This window comes from Panthera leo, chromosome D1, assembly GCF_018350215.1.
Source record: "Panthera leo isolate Ple1 chromosome D1, P.leo_Ple1_pat1.1, whole genome shotgun sequence".
Classification (NCBI taxonomy): domain Eukaryota; kingdom Metazoa; phylum Chordata; class Mammalia; order Carnivora; family Felidae; genus Panthera; species Panthera leo.
The window spans coordinates 60,430,422-60,443,133 of record NC_056688.1 but is presented as its reverse complement, the minus strand read 5'-3'; the positions used below and the strand labels follow the sequence as shown (position 1 = coordinate 60,443,133).

General features: G+C 42.2%; 1 protein-coding gene across 1 annotated transcript; it reads right to left on the bottom strand.

Moving 5' to 3' along the window:
- Positions 1 to 10,800: 10,800 nt before the first annotated feature.
- Positions 10,801 to 11,797, bottom strand: LOC122201202 (olfactory receptor 51F2-like). The gene is given in 3 exon segments (XM_042907129.1): positions 10,801 to 10,946; positions 10,949 to 11,338; positions 11,341 to 11,797. Coding segments are annotated over 3 exon segments (993 nt in total).
- Between the last annotated feature and the right edge of the window lie 915 nt (positions 11,798 to 12,712).

Sequence of the window (12,712 nt, the reverse complement as noted above, 5' to 3'; positions counted from 1 at the left end):
CATTATTTCAGATGGTTATGAGTTGACAGAAAATAGTCACATGTATACACAAACTACACTACACACACACGCACACACACACACACACACATTAGATTTAGTAATAGAATATTAAATCCAGAATATTTTTTTGAAATGTCCTCACATTAGGGGTGCCTGGGTGGCTCAGTTGGTTGAGCGACTGACTCCGGCTCAGGTCATGATCTCGCAGTTCGTGCGTTCAAGCGCCACATTGGGCTCTGTGCTGACAGCTCAGATCCTGGAGCCTGCTTCAGATCCTGTGTCTCCCTCTCTCTCTGCCCTTTCCCCATTCATGCTCTGTCTCTCTCTGTCTCTCAAAAATGAATAAACATTAAAAAAAAAGAAATGTCTTCACATTAGAGTTATACACGTAGCATATCTTCTCTTATGCCCCAGAAACATAAATGTGTGGGGCGGGGAAGAGAGAGCAAAGCCACTGACATCTGTCTGCATATGTTAGGGTAAGGCCGGACCACAGCCTCATTTCTTAACCAGCCATGGTCCTTAGGCCCATGAATACTTAGATATTTCATCTCCATTCAAAAGGAATATATACAAATAAGCTAACGCTCTAATAGAAAATACATATAAATGTCTGAGGATCTTCTTGATAGTCAAGAAAAGTTCAGTGTCAGCTAGGCTGCACCTAATTATGTGTGGAAAGAGATGGAGAGAGAAGCAGAGTCAGGGTGCATGCCTCTAGAACCCAAAGTGGACATTGTATATCCTTCTTATGCTTGGGGAGCAAGACACAGTGCTCTCCCTTTGTGGTGAAGGAAACATCATAGCGTATCCCAGAACACTGGGCCGCTAAAGTTGTACTGATGTGGTGGACCTCTGCATCTTTGTAGGCTTGCCAGCCACCCTCTGGAATGTATGTCTTGTCCATCCCACATGACTAGCACAGTTTCATCATTTCATCGCTATAATGGACAATGTGATGCTCTATGGGATATCCTACTGCTCCAGGTCTCTTCAGACTATTATGAGAGTGGTCTGGAGAGACATCATAGCCCTGGATTAAGACAATGAATGTGAGCACAATAGTGGATTCTATCACCTTCTCTCCAAAGAACCGATATTGATAATCATCCACAGACATTTGTAAGACTCCAGGAGTCCAGTGGAGAAGTTCCTGCACATCATTGGAGCCAAAAATCTGGAAACAGATTCATTGGAGAAGATAGAAACAATTTCACCTTATCTGCATCACACTACCCCATGATGGCACAACTCAGTGCCAAGAGAGATGCCATCTTCCACAGGGGAAAGTAAAAGGATAGTGAGGGAGCACCCAGCTTCTCCATCTTTGTAGGATACTGCCAAAGAGGCCCATGTATTTCTCAACCCACACAGAACAGTGATGTGATCTGCATGACTTAGGGACAGGGAGAGGCTGGGAGCACTGCAGCCAGGGTTTGGAACTCCTAGAAGGGATACAGATCCTATTAACCACTTTGTGGACTCCATCAGGAGACCTTCTCACAAATCAGTGGGGATGTCTCATCTCAGACCCCTTACTGACCTATGGGCACTCTCAATACTTCACACACCTCACCAAACACCTTATGTGACTAGCTCCCTGTATGCATCCCCATGGGTAGAGAGTATGAGTTTTTGCAGATGACCAGTAAGCACATGCAGAAAGCTGGATGATCTCTGTGGGATTGGGAGAAAGCACAAAAAATTGAACTAGAAGCACCATCCTAGAGAAAGCAAATGAGAGGCTTGCAGTACCCAGCCTACCTCTGCAGGATCAAGAGAAGTCATACAATCTTGGGGCTCTTGGATGTTTCATTTGGTGGAACATGCCACAGTTGGTCTCAGGGTTGTAAGTTCTAGCCCCATGTTGAACAAGGAGTCTACTTAAAAATTGAAGAAGGCAAAAAGACAAATGTTGAGAAAATAGAGAAGGCATACAATCTTTTTTTATGTTTATTTATTTGTTTTTTGAGAGAGAGAGGGAGAGAGCACATGCAAGTGAGGGAGGGCAGAAAGGGAGGGAGAAAGCAAATCCCAAGCAGGCTCTGAGTTGCCAGACTCAGAGAGACATGAGGTTTGACCTCAGGAATGGTGAGATCATGATCTGAGCCAAAATCACTAGTCAGAGGCTTAACCGACTAAGCCACCCAGGCACCCCAAGAAAGCATACAATCTTAAAAATCACTTCCCTCCCAAAGGAACCAAAATATTTGAGCAGAAGCATCCATGCAAAAGATCTGAGTTGCCTCAGAATCCCTAACAAGGCTAACAGGTAATTTTGTTAAGATTTGTTTTGTGACCTAACATATGATTGATCTCAGAAAATGTTCCCTGTCTTTCAGAAGAAAATGTATTTTGATGCTGTTGGAAAAAAAAATTGTTTATACATCAGATAGGTCCATTTGGTCTAATAAATAGTTCAAGTCCAATGTTTCCTGTATGCCAACTAGCTACATTTCAGAAGATTATATGCAGAAGTATGTGGTGAACCATGGAAGCACTTACTATAGTTACTAGATACTGTTGTCATGATCAACAGTCCAGATTACAGCAACTAAGAAAACCCCTGTAATGGCTATATCAAACCTAACAGTATTATATGCATATTACCTCACTGTGCTGGCTATGAATAATACTGTATCTTAGCTCTAAAACCACAATTCTTGAGGAGATCCTGGGAAGATGGCAGTGTAGGAGGACGCTGGGCTCACTGTGCGTCCTGCTGATCACTTAGGTTCCACCTACACCTGCCTAAATAACCCAGAAAACCGCCAGAAGACTAGCAGAATGGAGTCTCCAGAGCCAAGCGCAGATGAGAGGCCCACAGAAGAGGGTAGGAAGGGCGGCGAGGCAGTGCGGGCTACACGGACTGGCAGGAGGGAGCCAGGATGGAGGGGCGGCCCGCCGGCCAAGCATAGTCCCCGAGTCTCGCTTACAAAAGCAGAGCGGCCAGATGGAGTGTGTTCTGACAGCAAGCGGGACTTCACATCGGGAAGGTTATAAGCTAACAGCTCTGCTCAGAGAACAAGAGGGCTGGAGGACAACGGGAGGGAGAGTTGTTGAGCCCTGGACAACAGAGCTCAGCTTGGCAGGGAAGAAAGGCGCTCGCCAGCGCCATCTCCCTCGCCCATCCCCCAGCCAAAATCCCAAAGGGAACCAGTTCCTGCCAGGGAATGTGCTTGCACTGCCAAACACCCAAGGCTGTGCTTCTGCGGATCCATCCCTCTGGCGGCGGGTCTGACTCCCTCCCGGTGCCGCAGGGCCCCTCCCGAAGCGGATCTCCGAAGGAAAAGCGAGCTGAGCCTGCCCCTCCCCCCCCTCCCCCCCCCCCCCCCCGCACCTTGCAATCCACCCCAGCTAATATGCCAGATCCCCAGCACCACAAGCCTGGCAGTGTGCAAGTAGCCCAGATGCGCCACGCCACCCCACAGTGAATCCAGCCCTTAGGAGAGGGGAAGAGAAGGCACACACCAGTCTGACTGTGGCCCCAGTGGTGGGCTGGGGGCAGACATCAGGTCTGACTGCGGCCCCACCCACCAATGCAAGGTATTCAAGACAGCACAGGGAAAGTGCCCCGAGTCCTGCACCACTCCAGGGACTATCCAAAATGACGCAATGGAAGCATTCCCCTCAAAAGAATCTCCAGGAAATAACAGCTAAAGAACTGATTGAAAAGGATTTAAACAATATAACAGAAAGTGAATTTAGAATAATAGTCATAAAATTAATCGCTGGGCTTGAAAACAGTATAGAGGACAGCAGAGAATCTATTGCTACAGAGATCAAGAGACTAAGGAACAGTCAGGAGGAGATAAAAAATGCTATAAACGAGCTGCAAAATAAAATGGAAACAACCATGGCTTGGACTGAAGAGGCAGAGGAGAGAATAGGTGAACTAGAAGATAAAATTATGGAAAAAGAGGAAGCTGAGAAAAAAAGAGATAAAAAAAATGCAGGAGTATGAGGGGAAAATTAGAGAACTAAGTGATGCACTAAAGAGAAATAATCTATGCATAATTGGTATTCCAGAGGAGGAAGAAAGAGGGAAAGGTGCTGAAGATGTACTTGACGAAATCATAGCTGAGAACTTCCCAGACCTGGGGAAGGAAAAAGGCATTGAAATCCAAGAGACACAGAGAACTCCCTTCAGACGTAACTTGAATCGACCTTCTGCACGACATATCATAGTGAAACTGGCAAAATACAAGGATAAAGAGAAAATTCTGAAAGCAGCTGGGGATAAACACGCTCTAACATATAAAGGGAGACCTATAAGACTCGTGACCGATCTTTCCACTGAAACTTGGCAGGCCAGAAAGGAATGGCAGGAGATCTTCAATGTGATGAACAGAAAAATATGCAGCCGAGAACCCTTTATCCAGCCAGTCTGTCATTTAGAAGAGAGGGAGAGATAAAGGTCTTCCCAAACAAACAAAAACTGAAGGAATTCGTCACCACTAAGCCAGCCCTACAAGAGATCCTAAGGGAGATCCTGTGAGACAAAGTACCAGAGACATCGCTACGAGCATAAAACCTACAGACATCACAATGACTCTAAACTCATATCTTTCTATAATAACACTGGACGTAAATGAACTAAATGCACCAACCAAAAGACATAGGGTATCAGAATGGATAAAAAAACAAGACCCATCTATTTGCTGTCTACAAGAGACTCATTTTAGACCTGAGGACACCTTCAGATTGAGAGTGAGGGGATGGAGAACTATTTATCATGCCACTGGAAGTCAAAAGAAAGCTGGAGTAGTCATACTTAGATCAACTAGACTTTAAATTAAAGGCTGTAAAAAGAGATGAAGAAGGGCATTATATAATAATTACAGGGTCTATCCATCAGGAAGAGCTAACAATTATATATTTCTATGTGCCGAATACAGGAGCCCCCAAATATATAAAACAATTACTCACAAACACAAGCAACCTTATTGATAAGAATGTGGTAATTGCAGGGGACTTTAACACCCCACTTACAGAAATGGATAGATCATCTAGACACACGGCCAATAAAGAAACGAGGGCCCTGAATGATACATTGGATCAGGTGGACCTGACAGATATATTTAGAACTCTGCATCCCAAAGCAACAGAATATACTTTCTTCTCCAGTACACACAGAATATTCTCCAGCATAGATCACATACTGGGTCACAAAACAGCCCTTCATAAGTATACAAGAATTGAGATCATACCATGCACACTTTCAGACCACAATGCTATGAAGCTTGAAATCAACCACAGGAAAAAGTCTGGAAAACTTCCAAAAGCATGGAAGTTAAAGAACACCCTATTAAAGAATGAATTGGTCAACCAGGCAATTAGAGAAGAAATTTAAAAATATATGGAAACAAACTAAAATGAAAATACAACAATCCAAACGCTTTGGGATGCAGTGAAGGCAGTCCTGAGAGGAAAATACATTGCAATCCAGGCCTATCTCAAGAAACAAGAAAAATCCTAAATACAAAATCTAACAAAACACCTAAAGGAAATAGAATCAGAACAGCAAAGATACCCCAAACCCAGAAGAAGAAGAGAAATAATAAAGATTAGAGCAGAAATAGACAATATAGATTCTAAAAAAAACTGTAGAGCCAATCAATGAAACCAAGACTTGGTTTTTTGAGAAAATAAACAAAATTGATAAACCTCTAGCCAGGCTTCTCAAAAAGAAAAGGGAGATGACCCAAATAGATAAAATCATGAATGAAAATGGAATTATTACAACCAATCCCTCAGAGATACAAACAATTATCAGGGAATACTATGAAAAATTATATGCCAACAAACTGGACAACCTGGAAGAAATGAACAAATTCCTAAACACCCACACACTTCCAAAACTCAATCAGGAGGAAATAGAAAGCTTGAACAGACCCATAACCAGTGAAGAAATTGAATCAGTCATCAAAAATCTCCCAACAAATAAGAGTCCAGGACCAGATGGCTTCCCAGGGGAGTTCTACCAGACGTTTAAAGCAGAGATAATACCTATCCTTCTCAAGATATTCCAAAAAATACAAAGGGAAGGAAAACTTCCAGACTCATTCTATGAAGCCAGTATTACTTTGATTCCTAAACCAGACAGAGACCCAGTAAAAAAAAGAGAACTACAGGCCAATATCCCTGATGAATATGGATGCAAAAATTCTCAATAAGATACTAGCAAATCGAATTCAGCAGCATATAAAAAGAATTATTCACCATGATCAAGTGGGATTCATTCCTGGGATGCAGGGCTGGTTCAACATTCACAAATCAATCAACGTGATACATCACATTAATAAAAGAAAAGATAAGAACCATATGATCCTGTCAATCGATGCAGAAAAGGCCTTTGACAAAATTCAGCAACGTTTCTTAATAAAAACCCTCGAGAAAGTCAGGATAGAAGGAACATACTTAAACACCATAAAAGCCATTTATGAAAAGGCCACAGCAGATGGGGCGCCTGGGTGGCGCAGTCGGTTAAGCGTCCGACTTCAGCCAGGTCACGATCTCGCGGTCCGTGAGTTCGAGCCCCGCGTCGGGCTCTGGGCTGATGGCTCGGAGCCTGGAGCCTGTTTCCGATTCTGTGTCTCCCTCTCTCTCTGCCCCTCCCCCGTTCATGCTCTGTCTCTCTCTGTCCCAAAAATAAATAAAAAATGTTGAAAAAAAAAAAAAAAAAAAAAAAAAAGAAAAGGCCACAGCTAACATCATCCTCAATGGGGAAAAACTGAGAGCTTTTTCCCTGAGATTAGGAACACGACAGGGATGTCCACTCTCACTGCTGTTGTTTAACATAGTGTTGGAAGTGCTAGCATCAGCAATCAGACAACAAAAGCAAATCAAAGGCATCAAAATTGGCAAGGATGAAGTTAAGCTTCACTTTTTGCAGATGACATATTATACATGGAAAATCTGATAGACTCCACCAAACGTCTGCTAGAACTGATACATGAATTCAGCAAAGTTGCAGGATACAAAATCAATGTACAGAAATCAGTTGCATTCTTATACACTAATAATGAAGCAACAGAAAGACAAATATAGAAACTGATCCCATTCACAATTGCACCAAGAAGCATAAAATACCTAGGAATAAATCTAACCAAAGATGTAAAAGATCTGTATGCTGAAAACTATAGAAAGTTTATGAAGGAAATTGAAGAAGGTATAAAGGAATGGAAAAACATTCCGTGCTCATGGGTTGGAAGAATAAATATTGTTAAAATGTCAATACTACCCAAAGCTATCTACACATTCAATGCAATCCCAATCAAAATTGCACCAGCATTCTTCTCAAAACTAGAACAAGCAATCCTAAAATTCGTATGCAACCACAAAAGGCCCCGAATAGCCAAAGTAATTTTGAAAAAGAAGACCAAAGCAGGAGGAATCACAATCCCAGACTTTAGCCTCTACTACAAAGCTGTCATCATCAAGACAGCACGGTATTGGCACAAAAACAGACACATAGACCAATGGGATAGAATAGAAACCCCAGAACTAGACCCACAAACGTATGGCCAACTAAGCTTTGACAAAGCAGGAAAGAACATCCAATGGAAAAAACACAGTCTCTTTAACAAATGGTGCTGGGAGAACTGGACAGCAACATGCAGAAGAATAAAACTAGACCACTTTCTCACACCACTCACAAAAATAAACTCAAAATGGATAAAGGACCTGAATGTGAGACAGGAAACCATCAAAACCCTAGAGGAGAAAGCAGGAAAAGACCTCTCTGACCTCAGCCGCAGCAATTTCTTACTCGACACATCCCCAAAGGCAAGGGAATTAATAGCAAGAATGAACTACTGGGACCTAATGAAGATAAAAAGCTTCTGCACAGCAAAGGAAACAACCAACAAAACTAAAAGGCAACCAACGGAATGGGAAAAGATATTTGCAGATGACATATCGGACAAAGGGCTAGTATCCAAAATCTATAAAGAGCTCACCAAACTCCACACCTGAAAAACAAATAACCCAGTGAAGAAATGGGCAGAAAACATGAATAGACACTTCTCTGAAGAAGACATCTGGATGGCCAACAGGCACATGAAAAGATGCTCAACATCGCTCCTCATCAGGGGAAAACAAATCAAAACCACACTCAGACACCACCTCACACCAGTCAGAGAGGCCAAAATGAACAAATCAGGAGACTATAGATGCTGGTGAGGATGTGGAGAAATGGGAACCCTCTTGCACTGTTGGTGGGAATGCAAATTGGTACAGCCACTCTGGAAAATAGTGTGGAGGTTCCTCAGAAAATCAAAAATAGACCTACCCTATGACCCAGCAATAGCACTGCTAGGAATTTACCCAAGGGATACAGGAGTACTGATGCATAGGGGCACTTGTACCCCAATGTTTATAGCAGCACTCTCAACAATAGCCAAATTATGGAAAGAGCCTAAATGTCCATCAACTGATGAATGGATAAAGAAATTGTGGTTTATATACACAATGGAGTACTACATGGCAATGAGAAAGAATGAAATATGGCCCTTTGTAGCAACATGGATGGAACTGGAGAGTGTGATGCTAAGTGAAATAAGCCATACAGAGAAAGACAGATACCATATGTTTTCACTCTTATGTGGATCCTGAGAAACTTAACAGAAACCCATGGGGGAGGGGAAGAAAACAAAAGGTTAGAGTGGGAGAGAGCCAAAGCATAAGAGACTCTTAAAAACTGAGAACAAACTGAGGGTTGATGGGGGATGGGAGGGAGGGAAGGGTGGGTGATGGGTATTGAGGAGGCCACCTTTTGGGATGAGCACTGGGTGTTGTATGGAAACCAATTTGACAATAAACTTCATATTGAAAAAAAATAAAAATTAAATAAATAAATAGAAATTAAAAAAATAAATATAACTACAATTCTTTATACTCTGCTTTGATAATAAGGGTGGGAATCATGAAACACAATTATCATTTGCCAGCTGGTTCCCTGCTATGTTCTGTTAATTGGAATATGATAGAAGGAAACTGGAAGCTACTAAAAGGATGAGTATCCCAGCATGTTTGCTTGTGATTCCTGTCAATGCCACACAACAACGCCAATATCACTGGTTCTTCCTTCTAGTTTTATTTCTTCCCAATACTCCCAGCAAAATCTCATCACGCTTCCTCAGAAGAAACAGAACCAGACATCAGTGGGGTGCGTCTCAGGGGTCTGAGTCTCAGGTCCATGAGGGGTCCTCCTCTGTGCTCCTGAAGCATGAGCTACAGCTATGAAGTGCCTCTTCACAGGGGTGTGAGTCTTGGATCTATGTGGTCTGTTCTCTTGGCTCCTGAGGTACTACGATCAACAGGACAGCACCTTTACATAAGGGGTCTGAGTGTCAGGTCGGGGAAGACCTTCACCATGCTTCTAAGTTTTCAATACTTCAAACTCCTATCTTTGTTCCCACAGACATAAAGGTGGAAGTGATACCCTGCAGTTACTATCTCTATTATTTCTGTATTCCCTTTGTGCCTTCAGTCCGCCTATACTTGTTTATCTTGGATTAAATACTCCCAGTGTTAACCACTGGTATAACTTCTGTCTTCCTATCCAGAACATGATTAACATACCCACTTTAATCTTTCTTGAAGAGAAAGCCCAAACATAGCATCACAAATCCAAACAGATTAAAATATCTCTGCATCTGGTTCCTGGTACTCTTGAGATTATATTTGCTAAAAACAAAAACAGATTTATTAAGCGTTAAGCATGACATTAGTACTTCTGAAAAAACCATACAGACTGAAGTTGAAGTAAGAAGAGTTATTTTTCATAGGATGTTTGTGCTATAAATATTTCCTGAAGATCTAGGGGAAAGTAAGAATATCTGACCAAAAAGTTCAGGTTACTGACAAAGCAATAAAACATGTATTGATGATAATACTAGCTATTATATTAAAGGTTATGGAAGTCAGAGGCAGAGAAAAAGTAAAATATTTGGAATGATTCCATAACCATGGGCAATGCCAATTTTATGTGCCAGATTTAGATAATAAAATTCAGTAACAAGCTATTGTTAACACACTTTTTATTCCCACCTTCTTATTTTTTTTTAATGTTTATTTATTTTTGAGACAGAGAGAGACAGAGCATGAGTGGGGGAGGGTCACAGAGATGGAGACACAGAATCTGAAACAGGCTCCAGGCTCTGAGCTGTCAGCACAGAGCCCGATGTGGGGCTCGAACTCACGGACCGCGAGATCACGACCTGAGCTGAAGTCAGACACTTAACCGACTGAGCCACCCAGGCGCCTCTCCCACCTCCTTCTTTATTTTTTTTTTATTTTTTTTTTTTTTAATTTTTTTTTTTTAACGTTTATTTATTTTTGAGACAGAGAGAGACAGAGCATGAACGGGGGAGGGTCACAGAGAGAGGGAGACACAGAATCCGAAACAGGCTCCAGGCTCTGAGCTGTCGGCACAGAGCCCGACGCGGGGCTCGAACTCACGGACCGCGAGATCGTGACCTGAGCTGAAGTCGGATGCTTAACCGACCAAGCCACCCAGGCGCCCCTCCCACCTCCTTCTTTAAAGCAAACAAAAAAAACAACTCCACATTTGAAATCCAAACTGGGTCATTCTGGTTATCTCAGTAATTGAACATCTTTCATCTTAAATGAACAAATTTTAATATCATTGTGGCTGAGGAAATAATAGGTAGATAATTTTAGCCTAAATTTCTCTCTTAGCCCATGGTCTTCTTATTTAAAACTAAAGTGATCTTTTGGGATGTTGTTATCCCAAGCACGAGTCTCAGCATTTTAACTTCTATCAGTGGCATTTTACTCATCTATACAATAACAAAGAATAGAAAACATTGAAAAACCCATCTGTTCTTTTGTTACACTGGGATGGAGAACTTTCAGCACAGCTCTGCATATCTGTTTGGTCTTCACACTGTAGATGATGGGGTTCAGCACAGGGGGATTAACAGGTAGGTATTGGCAACCAGGATATGTACATAAGGTGGGGCCCATTTCCCAAATCTGTGAACAAAGGACAGACTAATCAATGGAATATAGAATACAGCAACAGCCCCAATATGGGAGATACATGTGCTGAAGGCTTTCTTCCTCTCTTTCAAAGATGCAATGCTGAGGACAGTCTTAACGATTAACAAGTTAGAAAAAATAATGAAGACCGAGTCTACCCCAGCAGTGGTGATCAGGGCTGTGAACCCCACTGCGCTATTGATCCTGGTGTCTGTGCACGAGAGCTTCATCACGTCAGGGTAGAAGCAGTAGGAGTGGTGGAGCACATGGCTGTGGCAAAAGGGCAATCGTTTAAGAAGCAACACCATAGGAGTCTGGATTAGTGCCCCCTGGTGATGATTGCTATTCCAATCTGTGCTATTTTAAGCTCAGTTAAGATAGAAGCATATCTAAGAGGATTAGAGATGGCCACAAAACGATCAAAGGCCATGGCCAACAGCACTGAGGACTCCATGACAATGTAAAGTTGAATGAAAAACATCTGTGACAGGCAGGCATTAAAGCTGATCTCCCTGGCATCAAACCAGAATATACCCAACATGGTGACCAGGGTAGATATGGACAGGCCGAGGTCAGTGGTGGGCAGCATGGAGAGGAAATAATACATGGGTTCGTGGAGGCTGGGCTGAGTGACAATGGCAAAGAGAATCAGGCTGTTTCCCGAGAGGGTGGTTATGTAGAGAAAGCAGAAAGGAATGGAGATCCAGGTGTGGAAGACTTCCAACCCAGAAACATCAGTTAGTAGGAAAATGATGGACATAGCTGTGGTATTCTGGAAAGTTGACATGTTGAACTCAAACTGCAGAATCTTATCATGAATAGCCTGCAATGATCAATTGCATTTCTTTATAATGAATTCAACCTGAAATTAATTATTTCACCAGGTAAACATTTATAAGAGATAGTATCTATATTATAGAAAGAGCTTATGAAGATTGGTTAAAAAATAAAGAAAACTAAGGCCACATCTAATAGAGAAGCAGAAAACAGGAAATGAACAATTATGTGAGGATATAGAATTTGTATATAAACAAATCTAGCAATGATCCATCTTATTTAAATTCATTGCCTTTTAAGTGTATTGCACCCATCACTTACTTTATGTGGTAGGCAGTCAAGAAATATTTTTTGAGAGGTGCCTGGATGGTTCATTTGGTTAAGTGGCTGACTTCAGCTCAGGTCATGATCTCACGGTCCGTGAGTTCAATCACATGTCAGGCTCTGTGCTGACAGCTCAGAGCCTGGAGCCTGCTTCAGATTGTGTCTCCCTCTCTCTGCCCGTCCCCCACTCACACTCAATCTCTCTCAAAAATAAACATTAAAAAAAGTTTTTAAAAAAAGAAATATTTTTTGAAATGTATATGTTGTGTTGTATGAAATCTTAGATAAACAACAAACAGTATATACAGGGATTCTGATATAATAAATAAAGTAAGTTGGCTTCTGGAAGCCAAAAAAAGGAATGCTCTCATCTCCTGGATACTTTCTTTCAATCAAGTTGAATATCTCCAAACATAAAAATAGCCAACATTTTTTGGGGGTGCCTGGGTGGCTCTGTCGGTTAAGCGGCCGACTTCGGCTCAGGTCATGACCTCACGGTCCATGAGTTCAAGCCCTGTGTCGGGCTCTGTGCTGACAGCTCAGAGCCTAGAGCCTGCTTTGGATTCTGTGTCTCCCTCTCTCTGACCCTCCCCCATTCATG